Here is a 14,408-nt window from a genome sequence, read left to right as displayed (position 1 = left end):
CCAGCCAGCCCAATGGAGCCATGCCAACAGACTCCCTCAAGGCGCAGAGACCCCAGCCTTAAGAGGGAGATCCCCAGTGCAGAGGCGACTCTGGGGAAAAGATAATGCCGCCTCAGGCTGTGTCACCTTTCCTTAGCAAGTTCCACAGAGCTGGAAAGATGATAATGCTCCGTTGGCCCTGCCCCTGGCCTGCCCATGCCTCCTCAGCGTGCCCTTTCTCCACTCCCTGCCCACAAGAGGACCTCAGTGGCGAGGACTCCGCAAGACCAGGGAGATGCCATGGAGGCAACCAAGCTCCTTTTGGTATGTAATTGGGGAGATCAGGGTGCAGAAGGTTTCTTCTCCACACAGATCCACCCCAGAGCCAGATGTCTAGTAGCTATCTAAAGCCCTGCTTTCTATCTGAAGTCAGAATTCATATTTGTTAAAAGTCCTCTCTCAGCTGGTATTTCCAGCCCTAACTCCTCCCTGCCACGAGTGCGAGAAAGTGAGAGAAAAAGAGGAAGACACCTTTCAGCCGAAGACACTGAGGATGGGCCTGGCTCCTGGGTTGTGATGAATGTCACTTTCTTCCCTGCCCCTAAATGAAAGCAAAAAATAAATTTAAAAAAAAAAACCACTTGTTAGACGGACCACTGGTGGCCTAAATAGCCATATCTTCTTAGCGCAAGCCAGACTGTTTGCTTTCAAGACATTTTTAAATACACTTTCAAATCACCGTCTCTTTGGTTTTTCTTGCTGTGCAGAGATGCCAGATTCTATCAGGTGACACCAGCGGTGATGCGAAACCCGGTCTCATGCTCCCTGACAAAGCTTTGCACATGCAGCTCTTTGTTAACAGCAGCACAGGCTCCTCCACTGCCTGGCGATGCGGTGACAGCACTGTGAGCGCTGTGGGGGAGCCGCACCGCGAACATGCTGCTGTACACCTCTACGACTGAGGCAAAACGGACGAGGAGAATCCCTGCAACCTTTATGGAATTCACATACATTAGTGAGAGTTGCGGGTCAAGGTGGTGATTGGCTACCAGAGACAGCGCCCAGAAGGTGTGGTGTGGGCTAGAGGCCTGGGCTGAAAGGCTGAGTGTATCTAGGCAGAGGTGAACAACGTACGTGGAAGAGTGACTTCTGGCTGAGAAATCCTAGCACAACTGGACTGGCATAACATGGAGGAAAGTCTGATTTAGAGCTGGTGTCTCCTGGGCAAGTCTCAGCTGAGCTGGGGGAAAGGGAGCAAACACTGAGTCCTGCCATGGGACCATGCTGGCTGCTTAGTAGACTCTGCTACTTGGTGAAACCCACTCTGAATGTCTGGCTTCCAGCAGGGGAGAGAGATGAGTAGCCAGTGGCTGACCCCGGAGCCCTTCCCAGGCTGGCTGAGTGGCCATGCTCTGGAGACCTGCCATAAGCTCTTGCTCTTTTCATTTATGAAGTTTAGATTTTGCAGGAACGTTGTTTTCAGGAACTCACCCTCTGGCTGACCGCAGTTGGAAGATTTTCCTGGACCTGTGGAGTTTCCTTTTGGCAGCTTTTAGGGATTAAAACATTTAAAGGAAAGTTTTCAGGTGAAAAGTTATGTTACAACATCCATCCCTGTACTCCTAAATCGACCGGAGCTTCTCAAACCTGAATTAAAATCTAAATGACTTCACCCTCTATGCTCCTTTTCTACAGTCCCCACAGTCTGGACAATGACTATAAACTGGTCCCATTTCATCTTTGTTTATAGCTGGATCCATAGACTGCGTTCGGAACCACTTAGGTGTGTAAGTTAATGGGCGTGAGTGTCTGCTCACGCGCTTCCAGTTGGAGAATTGGGACCTTTGTTTCTAGTCAGTTTCACTTCCTGGTTCTCATGCACTAACACAAAGGTGCAGCAATTTCAAACAGTGCCTGGAAAACTGCTCATGAAAACAAGAGAATGAAAGCTCCAGCTAGAGTTGTGTATTGTGCTGCTGGCATGCGCTCAGGGTGACCAGATGTCCCGATTTTACAGGGACAGTCCCGATATTTGGGGCTTTTTCTTATACAGGCTCCTATAAACCCCCACCCCCGTCCCAATTTTTCACACTTGCTGTCTGGGCAGCCTACGTGCGCTGTGCAAGCCTCACTCACACTGTTGGCCAAGACACTTCTTTTCTAACCCACATTCCCCGGTTTCGGCCAGTCTCCAGGAAGAGTCTCATTGACCACATCTGTTCGGTTGCGGATTGGGGTTGTTGTGGTTTGACAAGTAACCCGGCCTTCTGTCTAACAAGTGAGCGGATGTGTAGCGGGATGTGCACACATCGCACTCTTAGTGCCCCTTGTACGCCCAGCCCAGCAGTGGCCAGCCCCTGAGCTCCCCCATCTCCCCTGGTTGCTCCCCGCTCACCTGCTCTGCCTCTCCAGGCCTGGGTACGACAGTTATCACCCTGGGGTCTGCTTTTCTGTCTCCGTTCTCCACTAGGGGTGGCGGGTGCGGGGTCCCAGGAGGGTGAGGCAGCACTCTCTCCATCCAGCCAAGCATCCTGTTGCCTGCAGAGGGGAGGTTTATATCTTTACTGCTTTCTAGAAAGACTTGAAACCGCCAGGCGAGCTAGTAGGAGACCCAGCAGGGGCTTGAAATGTCAGCAGGAGGCAGATAACAGCCAGCTCTGCATCTCCTTGATGTCAGCGCCATCCTCAAGTTGCCTGACAGCCTCTCTGAAACCAGCACCTGCGCAGGGCCGCCCAGAGGATTCAGGGGACCTGGAGCAAAGCAATTTCGGGGGCCCCTTCCATAAAAAAAAGTTGCAATACTATAGAATACTGTATTCTCATGGGGGCCTGGGGCAAATTGCCCCACTTGCCCCCTGCTCTGGGTGGCCCTGGCAGCTGGGTGAGCTGAAGACTGAAGCGATGCTGGTGGGAAGGGAGAAGTGACTTGATGAGCTCTCATCCTCCATAATAATCCCTTCCAGGAAGGCATTTGCCCTCAGCTTGTGAAATCACCTCGCAGCCTTGGGGTCCAGCGAGGCTCTGCACTCTCCTTGCACACCCAAGTAGCTACAGCAGCAAGAAATGCTCCCTGCCAGCTGTGGTGTCCAAGTGAATGCGCCTCATCCTGCCGAATGCAGCCCTGGCCTCCTCTAAGGTGGGCTACTGCAATTCCTTCTCTCCAGGAAGGAAGCCCATGCCCCGAGGAAGCCCCAGCTTGGTTCAGAACACAGCAACCCACCCGCGCAGCAACACAGGTCACTGGGAACACAACACACTGTTATGCCACCCTCCGCACCGGCTCCCCATTGGACACAGGAGCCAATGCCAGGCTGCTGTCCTGATTTCCAGAGCCCTGCCTGGCTCACCGGTGAGAGGTGGAATCCATTAAGGTAAGAGATAGCAAGTCCTTCTTGGGCTATTCGGGCTCCTTAACCCACACATACCGAGCAGGAAGCGAGAGAGTTTATCCCAGGCACAGCCACAGCCCTCGTCTGCAGCACGTTGTAAACGCATCCTGCTCCCTGGAAACAACTCGGGGTTTGGAAGCTCACCCTAGCCCTCCGCTTAGCACAACAGCTTTTGTGTGCTTAGGAATCTCTGGCTCCATAGTCAACACAAACCCATAGGGCGGCACCTGATGAACACTGCCCGGATTGCCACAAGCATAAATGTGTGTAGGGTGCAAAAAAGCACATTCATCTGCACACCTAATGTGTGCGTGCAACTCTTGCCTCCCCCCACAAGTGCACGCACAGATTGGGCATTTTTTTTATTAGAAGTGATACTTTGCTATTATTGGTTACTTGGTAGCAGTATGTTCAGTGCTGGACAAAACACAGAAACTGTCTCTGCCCAAAGAGCTTTGAATTTAAAAGATTTTAGACAAAAACAGACCCAGAGGACAGCAATCACTTCATGGGATGGTTTCTTCTGGAGAAACCATTGGGTGAGCAGGATAGTAGAGTACCAGAGGGGGAGCCGTGTTAGTCTGGATCTGTAAAAGCAGCAAAGAGTCCTGCGGCACCTTATAGACTAACGGACGTATTGGAGCATGAGCTTTTGTGGGTGAATACCCACTTGGTCGGATGCATGAAGCATCCGACCAAGTGGGTATTCACCCACGAAAGCTCATGCTCCAATACGTCCGTTAGTCTATCAGGTGCCGCAGGACTCTTTGCTGCTTTTACAGGATAGTAGAGAGAACACACAACAGGGTTGTGTGACCTAGTGGTTTTAGCACCAGGAGTTTAGGGTAGTCACATCCCTCACAAGTGGCAAGGTCAAGAGAAAGTTATGCAACTCCCTCCAAAATGACCATGGATAAAATCTTCCAGGGCTTGAAGTGAATGTTGGTTTCCACGGGAAAGCTTGAAATCTCTCTTCCCATCAAGGTCAAGAGATAGTAGAACGTAACCACCTCATCCCTGGTGCAGGAATGACTATAGCACCGAGCAGTTGATTTTTCAGGGGATGGAAGATCTGTGCGTAGGGTGGGACTCGCACAACGGGAAGAACAATGGAAACATTTCCCTGTCAAGTTGCTTTAACAAAATATGGCAGCTCTTTGAAGCTGGTTGGAATGTCAGAGTTAGACCCGGCAGAGACAGATTGGTGGGCAGAGTACTGGTGAGAGGGTCAACTGTGCAGGATAAACTGCAGATAAATTATCATCAAGTTTTGCAATTTATCATATTTATTATTATTTATTATTATCGTTGATGCCAAGCCCCAGAGCATGCTAGGTGCTGTCCGGATATACAGAAGCACTCCCTGCTATCTAGAGCATAGGGGTGCAGTGCTGAGAAGACAATGGTACAATGTAGATGTGGGTTAAACATTCATGGATCTTGTAAGAAGCTGCTTTTCAGGAGAAACAGGAATCACAAGAGGCCGATGATTTGCCCGTGCAAGTAACCACTGGCATGGCAATTGTACTAATTGCATGAGCAAATGAGGTGCACAATCATGCACCCATTTTTGCACACACATGCATGGTTAAAAATAAGACACATGATGTCTGCTAGCCTCTCTCTCCCCACACACACACACCCAGTAGCAGAGTATTGCTCCTTACCACTGACCGATATTTGTACACAATTCACGCCAGGCGAGCTTATCTTGGGGCACTGCATGTGGCCCTATTGGCTGAGCTGAGAATGCCAGTGGCGGGACATTGGTAGAGTCCCAGTAGAATGGCAGCAACAAGTGATTGCCTCTCTTTCACTGTACCCGCTCAGACTCCAGCCACCTGCTAGCTCTCAGTCTGGTTTCTAACCTATTGCCTTCCTTCCTTCGAATACCACATGGCCCTGGAACCGGCAGGAGGCACAGAAATTATTAGCAACTTTAAATAATCCGAGAGTGATTTTAAAGTTCCCTAGGGTGGAACTGAACTTGTGTCACTCAGTTAGTTACTGGTTAAGTACAAGTGACCAAGCTTCACTCTCTGCTACAGGCATCACCCACCTACTGTTATTCCAGGTTCTCCTAGTCACCTAATTACATGTCTGCCCCACTATCCCACACCCGCTCCCTGTATCATTCCGCTTCAATCGTCCCTCGCACCTCTGGCTCATTACAGATCAAACACCTCCAGGACCTGTACAAAGCTGCCATGAGCCACAGTCTATCATCTTCCTCACATCTTTCACTGCAGATCAGAGCTCTCCTCCATCCTATACAGCCCTGCTGTTATTCTGCCTTCAGTCACTGCTCGCTCCTCCCTCTCATTAGCGATCTGAACTGTCCACTCTTACTCACCATTTTATGATACTCCTCACTGTTTCTAGTGAAAGAACCCAATTCCTTTCTTAGCAGAGACGGGGCCATGGCTGCAAAATTCAAATGAGGATCCACACTTTCCCAAAGTTTGGGGGTGTTTGGATTCAAGATGTTGGTTTGGGTCCATCTACCTCCTCCCCTCCATTAGCTAAACTGAACAGGGAGGGGGCTGACATGCAATCTCTGAGAGCTTGGCAGGCCACAGAAGCTTCCGCTATCCCATCCTTCTCACCATCTCCATATCCCTCACACGCTTGTGGATTCTCCTAGTGGCCCAGTAGGTGGCTTCTGCCTTCACCCCTCTGGTTCTTCCTGATCCCCAAGGGCGAAGTGCCAACCAGGATCCCAGCAGCTGCGGATTTCGGGACAAAGGATCTCTAAATCATTCCCAGTATGGGGTCGCTCCCATGGGCTACTGTCCAAAACACTCAGCTGGTCACATTTCAAAATGTAAACAGACAGGCCGTCACCCCTACTGCATGGTCCCTCTCCACGCAGATAAATACCCAGCGATCCCCCTCCTGCTTTCCCTTCACCCACAACCTCGCAGACAGAATTTCAACATCAAAACCAAAGCCAGAGAGTTGGATTCAGCCTATGGCTTCGGCCCTACACCAAGCTCCACAGGCTACGAACCCCCAGAGCTGTTGCCCTGTCACTTCTACTACACATCAGCCTTTCCGCTCATCATCTTCCACGCTCGCTCCAGCCGCCCGGTAACAGGACTTACCGCAGGGTGTAGTCTGGAGTAATGCAGAGGGCCTGATTTTCCCTGTGTCATAGGAATTCTCCTGCCAAAATGCTGGAGAGGAAATGAATCTAAGGAAAGGAGTTTGTGTCCTTCTCTGTTTAGCTTGTAATCTATTGTAGCAGCTAGCGCCAGAGCCTGGATTTGTTCCTGTTACACGGAGTCACTCTAATCCTGGCAGGGGATTAGCAGAGCACACGGTATGAAAATGGGATTGATGGGGTAGAGCTCTCCTATAATCCAGAGGCACAAGACCGTCCCATAACTCAGACACACCGAAGTGCGTGACTATTCCAGACCACAGGGGTGTGTAACGATGCCCCACATAGCTGACCAACAGTCCAGTGTGGTCTCTATTTGCATCGCTTCCCGCGCTGTATATGAGACATGGATCTCTGCTTCTTAGCATGGCAGACTCTGGGCAGTGGGGAATCTGCAGATTCCTCTTAGTACTTGCCACAGCTGGAGACATGAACATTATAAAGCACCGAAAAGACCCCCAAATTCAGAGATCTAGGGCTGCCCCAAAACGCAGGTACAGGAAACTACGGAGCTGTCCCAAACAATAGCAACTGCGGGTTTATCATAATGCTGTAGTAGGGGGTAAGCCCTGGAACTGATGCAAGACTGCATCCCAGCACAGAGGGGCTGGACTCGGAGACTGTCTCCTAAACCAGGAGTCTGAAGGTGGGGGACTGTAAATATTAGGGGCACAGGAAAGATCTGTCTAAAGCCGAAGGATGGAATGATGCCAGGCTCTGCCCCAGCTCAAGATTTAAGAACACAGGGGGCTGCCCCTCCTCCCAAGGCTCCATCCCCACTATCAAACGGAGGGAGAGAGCAAGTCTGGTGGTAGGCAGAGGATGTCATTGAGCTAATCCTGCCTTTGCTGAGGATGCCAACTGCAGGCTGATCCATTTACTGCTGACCCTGTGAGGCTAACAGGATTTCCAGGTGTCCCTAATCCCTCCCGTGCTGTTTTTACATGCTTCTTCGGGAGAGCAAGGGGCGCTGAATGAGGGCGCAGAATCCTCACGTCCATGGCTGGATTGCCCAGGCAGACAATCCATGCCAAGCACAGCCCACTTTCTGCACTCCTCTTGCTGCCAGCGGGCAGGTGAGTGGGTGCATTCCAGGGAAGCCTGTATCGGCACTGACTTCAGAGCCTGGCAGAATGAAAGGCAGGTGGATTGTGGGAGCTGTAAATGCACCAGGCAGTGGAAGTGGGATGCTCAGCCTACCTTGGATTAAATTTTCCCATGATGCAATAAAATCCAGGCCACGTTCCAAGAGCGCAGCTGTAACCCCTGTGCCTGGTGCTGTGATATTTGATGTTAAAGTCTAAAGAAAGGCAGAGAAACAGGTGGGGAGGAGACATGGACTTTTGTTTGAATCCTCTGTTCAGCAGCGGAGCTAGAAAGGCCTAGAATCACCCAAAAGAAGGGCTTGGGAGTTACTAGATATCCTTGGTAGCTGTTTCTGAAGCTGTATAGAAAGTTTCCATTAAGGGCAAGCAGGCTTGCAGGCCATACACATATTAACAATCTGACAGTTAAGCCACTCAATGGGGGTAAAGTCATAAGTACAGGCAATAAAGACAGTCCTGTGGATTCAGTGGCTGATCAATACAGGATCAAGAGATATTTCTGCGATGAGGGCTGTATCCCAATCCTGAACCACTTTGGATAGAGGCTACAGGTTTCCTATCTCATCAGGAGCTGAGGACACCAATGACCTATTCACCCAATGCCTGGAATGCTGCTAGCTGGAAGGTGCCTCAGATTTTAGTTTGCTGACAAGATTTGGAAATGTTTGAACGGGAACAGATATGCTGCATCTTCTCAAACTCAGAAGAACCCCAGTGACACACATTACACATTATGGCCACAGTATAAAGACTGAGACGTCATCACTGAAAGATGAGAGGGGAATGTATTCACACATGGGTGCTAAAGTATTGAAAGTAAACGTCATGTTAAAATCTGACACGGAATATACCTGGCAGCAGAGTGGTAAGATTCCGTATAAGGAGCACCAGCAGATTTACAATCTAAGAGCTTTTGTTTAAGAGCTTTTCATAAGCATTCCAAATACTCTCTGCAATATTTTTGCGTGTGTTAAATATTTGTGTACTAAGAATTGTGGGGTACTCGGTTTGAACTGGGGGCTGTGATTAACTCCCACATGCGGGGCCTTGCATACAAGAGCTCTGAGGCTTAACTCTGTTAAATGTTTTCCAGAAAGACAGAACCCTGGCCTGTGCTTCCAGAGCTGAGGTGCAGGAAAGGCGAGTGGAACAGAGTGGTACATAATATAATCCCCAGCATGCATTGCACAAATGGTGCCTGAACGCGGACTGCCGCTGGTTACACAAGTTTCACGGTCTCTTTAAATACCGAAGCCAACCCCCTCCCCTGCACTGTGTAGCTGTGAGCACTGTGTTGTAGCAGATCACTCTTGTATGCGCTGAGCGCCACCAGCTCAGAGCATAGGCGCCAACTTTCCCCGGTGCTGGTGGGTGCTCGTGACCCCCCCGCCCCTTCCCCGCCCCCGTTCCAACCCCTTCCCCAAAGTTCCCATCCCAACTCCGGCCCCTCCCTGCCCTTATTGGACCCCTTCCCCAAGTCCCCACCCTGGCCCCGCCTCTTCCCTGAGCGTTGCATTCCCCCTCCTCCCCCCTCTCTCCCAGCCGCGCAAAACAGCTGTTTCGCCGCACAAGCGCTGGGAGCTGGAGGGGGAAAGCGGGCGCGCGGCGCGCTCAGGGGAGGAGGCGGAGGCAGAGGTGAGGAGCTGCCGGTGGGTGCAGAGCACCCATCAATTTTTCCCCGTGGGTGCTCCAGCCCCAGAGCACCCACGGAGTCGGCAGCTGTGGCTCAGAGGCACTGTGAGCACTAGACTCAAGGCTCCAGCCTTCACTGGGTCCCCTTTAACACTCCCCGTACGGAGGAAGTAGCAGGATTATTTGCCTAGGGCTGCCAAAAAGAAAAGGTGCGAATACCCCACTAGGCACAATGACTTTAACACATACCATGGACACTGACCCGCCAGCTCCTAGCGCAGCCTCTACAGGGGGGGAATTGAGGCAACTGTGCCCATGGCATCCCTCAAGCCTCGCACCAGGGATGTTCCCTTTCCAGTCCATCCATCTCCCAGGGGAATGCAGATCACCCCCCGGCAGAGCTCAGCTACTTCGTCCATGGTCTCCGGGACCCACCTGCACTGCCCTCCTGAGGCCCACACGTGCGCTTGTCCCCACATCTCCTGTCTGCCCACTGCAGCGGTGTCTTGTGGCTGCAGCTCATGCTGACCCTTTGCCCAGCTGTCAGCTTTCCAGACCCAGCTCCCAGCCAGCCGGCTCCTCAGCCTTCCCTCCACAACCGGTTCCCAGGCTGCAGCTTTCAGCCTGCTGCTCCTGCTCACATGCAGCCTTTGGCTGTCTGCCTGGCCTGGTGCCCTGCGACATCAGCAGGTGGTTCCTTTCCCTGCACTCGCAGCATTATGGACCCCTTGACTGGCCAGAACCTTTCCCTACAGCTCAGTCAGGTTCCAGGGGAGATAACCAGTGATACCATCCAGCAAGACAGAGAAAGGGCTGGGCTTTCACTTGTCTCTGTATCCAACGAGGGTGGGAATGTGGTTCGTCATTATTATTAGCTGATCACGTAGGACAGAGTCTGGAAACAGAAACTCTTCATCAACACACAGGCCTAAAGTTTCAAGTCATAGATTCAAAGATTTTAAGGTCAGAAGAGGACAATGTGATCAACAATTTCCACCCCACCATCAACCTCATTCTGGATCAATCCACACAAGAGGTCCACTTCCTAGACACTACTGTGCTAATAAGCGATGGTCACATAAACACCACCCTATACCAGAAACCTACTGACCTCTATACTTACCTACATGCCTCCAGCTTCCATCCAGGACACACCACATGATCCATTGTCTACAGCCAAGCTCTAAGATATAACTGCATTTGCTCCAATCCCTCAGACAGAGACAAACACCTATAAGATCTCTATCAAGCATTCTTAAAACAACAATACCCACCTGCTGAAGTGAAAAAACAGATTGACAGAGCCAGAAGGGTACCCAGAAGTCACCTACTACAAGACAGGCCCAACAAAGAAAGTAACAGAACACCACTAGCTGTCACCTTCAGCCCCCAACTAAAACCTCTCCAGCACATCATCAAGGATCTACAACCTATCCTGAAGGACGATCCATCACTCTCCCAGATCTTGGGAGACAGACCTGTCCTCGCTTACAGACAGCCCCCCAACCTGAAGCAAATATTCACCAGCAACTACACACTACACAACAAAAACACCAACCCAGGAACAAAATCCTGCAACAAACCCTGGTGCCAACTCTGTCCACATACTTATTCAAGGGACACCATCATAGAACCTAACCACATCAGCCACAGCATCAGGGGCTCGTTCACCTGCACATCTACCAATGTGATATATGCCAGTATGTGCCAGCAATGCCCCTCTGCCATGTACATTGGCCAAATCGGACAGCTCCTATGCAAAAGAATAAATGGACACAAATCTGACATCGGGAATTATAACATTAAAAAACCAATAGGAGAACACTTCAGTTTCCCTGGACATTCAATAACAGACCTCAAAGTGTCAATTCTTCAACAAAAAAACTTCATAAACAGACTCCAGTGTGAAGCTGCAGAACTGGAACTAATTTGCAAACTAGACACCATCAAATTAGGCCTGAATAAAGACTGGGAGTGGTTGGGTCATTACAAAACCTAAACCTAATTTCCCCCTACTGTTACTCACACCTTCTTGTCAACTGTTTGAAATGGGCCACTCTCATTACCAATACAAAAGTGATTTTTCCTCCCTTGGTATCCTGCTGTTAATTGAATTGTCTCGTTAGACTGACCTCCCACTTGGTAAGGCAACTCCCATCTTTTCGTGTATTTATACCTGCTCCTGTATTTTCCACTCCATGCATCTGATGAAGTGGGTTCTCGCCCACAAAAGCTTATGCCCAAGTAAATGTGTTAGTCTCTAAGGTGCCACAAGGACTCCTCGTTGTTTTTGCCGATACAGACTAACACGGTTACCACTCTGAAACTAATCAGTTTGGTCGCCTTTCCCTGTATCTTTTCCAATTCTAATCTATCTTTTTTGAGATGGGGTGACCAAAATCGCACATGGTATACACGGTGTGGACGTACCATGGATTTATAGAGTGGCATTATGATATTTCTGTCTTATTATCTACTCCTTCCCTAATGGTTCCTGATTCTCTTAGTTTTTTGACTGTCACAGCACATTGAGTGGATGTTTTCAGAGAACTATCCACGATGACTCCAAGATCTTTCTTGAGTGGTAACAGCTCATTTAGATCCCATCATTTTGTATGTAGAGTTGGGATGATGTTTTCCAATGTGCATTACTTTGCATTTATCAGCATTGACTATCTGCCATTTTCTTCTCTGGCGCTAGGGCAGAAGGCAGCCAGGCTGCCCCAGCTCTTCCCCTCTCTCTGCTCCCCTTGCCAGCTAGCAGCCAGCATGGAGTGAGAAGGAGGCACCGGAGCCCCCTCGGTGCCCCCTGGCAGGGAGGGGAGAGGCTAATGGGAACAGGGTGGGCAGAGGTTGGAATACAATAGCACAAGGGTCGGGACAGATGGGGCATTGTTGGGATGGAGGATCCTAGAGCAGAGGGGTGGCTGGGGTAGGTGAGAGCTCCCCTATTGTATCCCATATACAGCTGCCCCCTGGGCTCCAGGGTGTCTCTTCCCAAAATCTGCCCCCTCTCCCAGACTCCCTGTTTATCCCTGGTTCTCCCCCCACACACTCCCCTCCCACATGCACCCACTCCTCGAGGGGACGGAGTGAGTGACCTAGTCTCATCAGGAGAACTGTCTCACATAGAGCTGCACAAAGCTGAGGAGCTTCGGGTGCCTGAGTTTGGATGTGAGGGGCTAACTTTAGGCTGCCAAGTTTGAAAGTGCTGGCCACGGCCTTCTGCTGCGTGGCTGGGTGCTGTTCGCACAGTGGCCTGGCTGTTCTGAGCACAATGGATGCCCTTTGGACACCCACCCAGCTAAGCGCACAAACTGAGAGGCCCCTTTCAAAATTAGCAACTCCTAAAAGTGAGCATTTTCCTTACCAAGGTAGGGGTGCCAGATCCTTCAATTCAGTGGGGCTGCACCGACTTACCTCATCTCAGGATCTGACACATTGATGTATTTTCTAGGGCCGTCAAGTGATTCAAAAAATTAATTGTGATTAATCACATGATTAAAAATTTTAATCGTGATTAATCGTGTTGTTAATCAGAATACCATTTATTTAAATATTTTTGGATGTTTTCTACATTTTCAAATATATCAATTTCAATTACAACACAATACGAAGTGAACAGTGCTCACGTTATATTATGATTTTGGATTCCTGTAAAAAAACAAGACATGGTATTTTTCAATTCACCTCATACAAGTATTGTAGTGCAAACTATTTATCATGAAAGTTGAACTTACAAATGTAGAATTATGTATGAAAAATTACTGCACTGAAAAATAAAACAATGTAAAACTTTGGAGCCTACAAGTCCACTCAGTCCTACTTCAGCCAATCGCTCAGACAACCAAATTTGGTTACAATTTGCAGGCAATAATGCTGCCTGCTTCTTGTTTACAATGTCATCTGAAAGTGAAAACAGATGTTTGCATGGCACTGCTGTAGCTGGCATTGCAAGATATTTACATACCAGATGTGCTAAAGATTCATAGAATATCAGGGTTGGAAGGGGCCTCAGGAGGTCATCTAGTCCAGCCCCCTGCTCAAAGCAGGACCAATCCCTAGACAGATTTTTGCCCCAGATCCCTAAATGGCCCCCTAAAGGTTGAACTCACAACCCCAGGTTTAGCAGGACAATACTCAAACCACTGAGCTATCCCTCTCCCCCCCGTTCATGTCCTTCATCTTCAACCACCATTCCAGAGGACATGGTTCTGCTCAATAACAATCCAAAGCAGAGTGGACCGATGCATGTTCATTTTTATCATCTGAGTCAGATGCCACCAGCAGAAGATTAATTTTCTTTTCTGGTGGTTCAGGCTCTGTAGTTTCCGCATCGGAGTGTTGCTCTTCTAAGACTTCTGAAAGCATGCTCCCCACCTCATCCCTCTCAGATTTTGGACGGCACTTCAGATCTTAAACCTTGGGTCAAGTGCTGTAGCTATTTTTAGAAATCTCAGATTGGTATCTTCCTTGCGTTTTGTCAAATCTGCTGTGAAAGTGTTCTTAAATCAAACAACATGTGCTGGGTCATCATCCGAGACTGCTATAATATGAAATATATGGGAGAATGAGGGTAAAACAGAACAGAAGACATACAATTCTCCCCCAAGGATTTTAGTCACAAATTTAATTAATGAATTATTTTTTAATGAGCATCCTCATCATGGAAGCATGTCCTCTGGAATGGTGGCTGAAGCATGAAGGGGCATACGAATGTTTAGCATATCTGACACATAAATACCTTGCAATGCCGGCTACAAAAGTGCCATGTGGACACCTGTTCTCACTTTCAGGTGACAATAGGGTGACCAGACAGCAAGTGTGAAAAATCAGGATGGGGGTGTGGGGTAATAGGTGCCTATATAAGAAAAAGTCCCAAAAATTGGGACTGTCCCTATAAAATTGGCACATCTGGTCACCCTAGGTGACATTGTAAATAAGAAGCAGGCAGCAGCATCTCCTGTAAATGTAAACAAACTTTTTTGTCTTAGTGATTGGCTGAACAAGAAGCAGGACTGAGTGGACTTGTAGGCTCTGAAGTTTTACCTTGTTTTGTTTTTGAGAGCAGTTATGTAACAAAAAAAAATCTGCACTTGTAAGTTACACTTCCAGGATAAAGAGATTGCACTACAGTAT

At 49.2% G+C, this 14,408-nt stretch overlaps 1 protein-coding gene across 1 annotated transcript in view; it reads right to left on the bottom strand.

Annotated features, from left to right (window-relative positions):
* The window catches only part of LOC123349654 (cyclic nucleotide-gated cation channel beta-1-like), a 28,018-nt gene extending 18,226 nt beyond the window's left edge, over positions 1-9,792 (bottom strand). Inside the window, exons 1-4 of the mRNA XM_044987871.1 lie at positions 9,705-9,792; positions 2,375-2,517; positions 1,471-1,528; positions 511-580 (exon numbers count right to left, since the gene is read on the bottom strand). Coding sequence (XP_044843806.1) covers positions 511-580; positions 1,471-1,528; positions 2,375-2,517; positions 9,705-9,792 — 359 coding nt within the window. The remainder of the gene's footprint in view (positions 1-510; positions 581-1,470; positions 1,529-2,374; positions 2,518-9,704) is intronic.
* Positions 9,793-14,408: the final 4,616 nt, after the last annotated feature.

This window comes from Mauremys mutica, chromosome 14, assembly GCF_020497125.1.
Source record: "Mauremys mutica isolate MM-2020 ecotype Southern chromosome 14, ASM2049712v1, whole genome shotgun sequence".
In the NCBI taxonomy this organism is placed as follows: Eukaryota; Metazoa; Chordata; order Testudines; family Geoemydidae; genus Mauremys; species Mauremys mutica.
The sequence above is the reverse complement of the archived record's forward strand: the minus strand, read 5'-3'. Positions and strand labels throughout refer to the sequence as shown.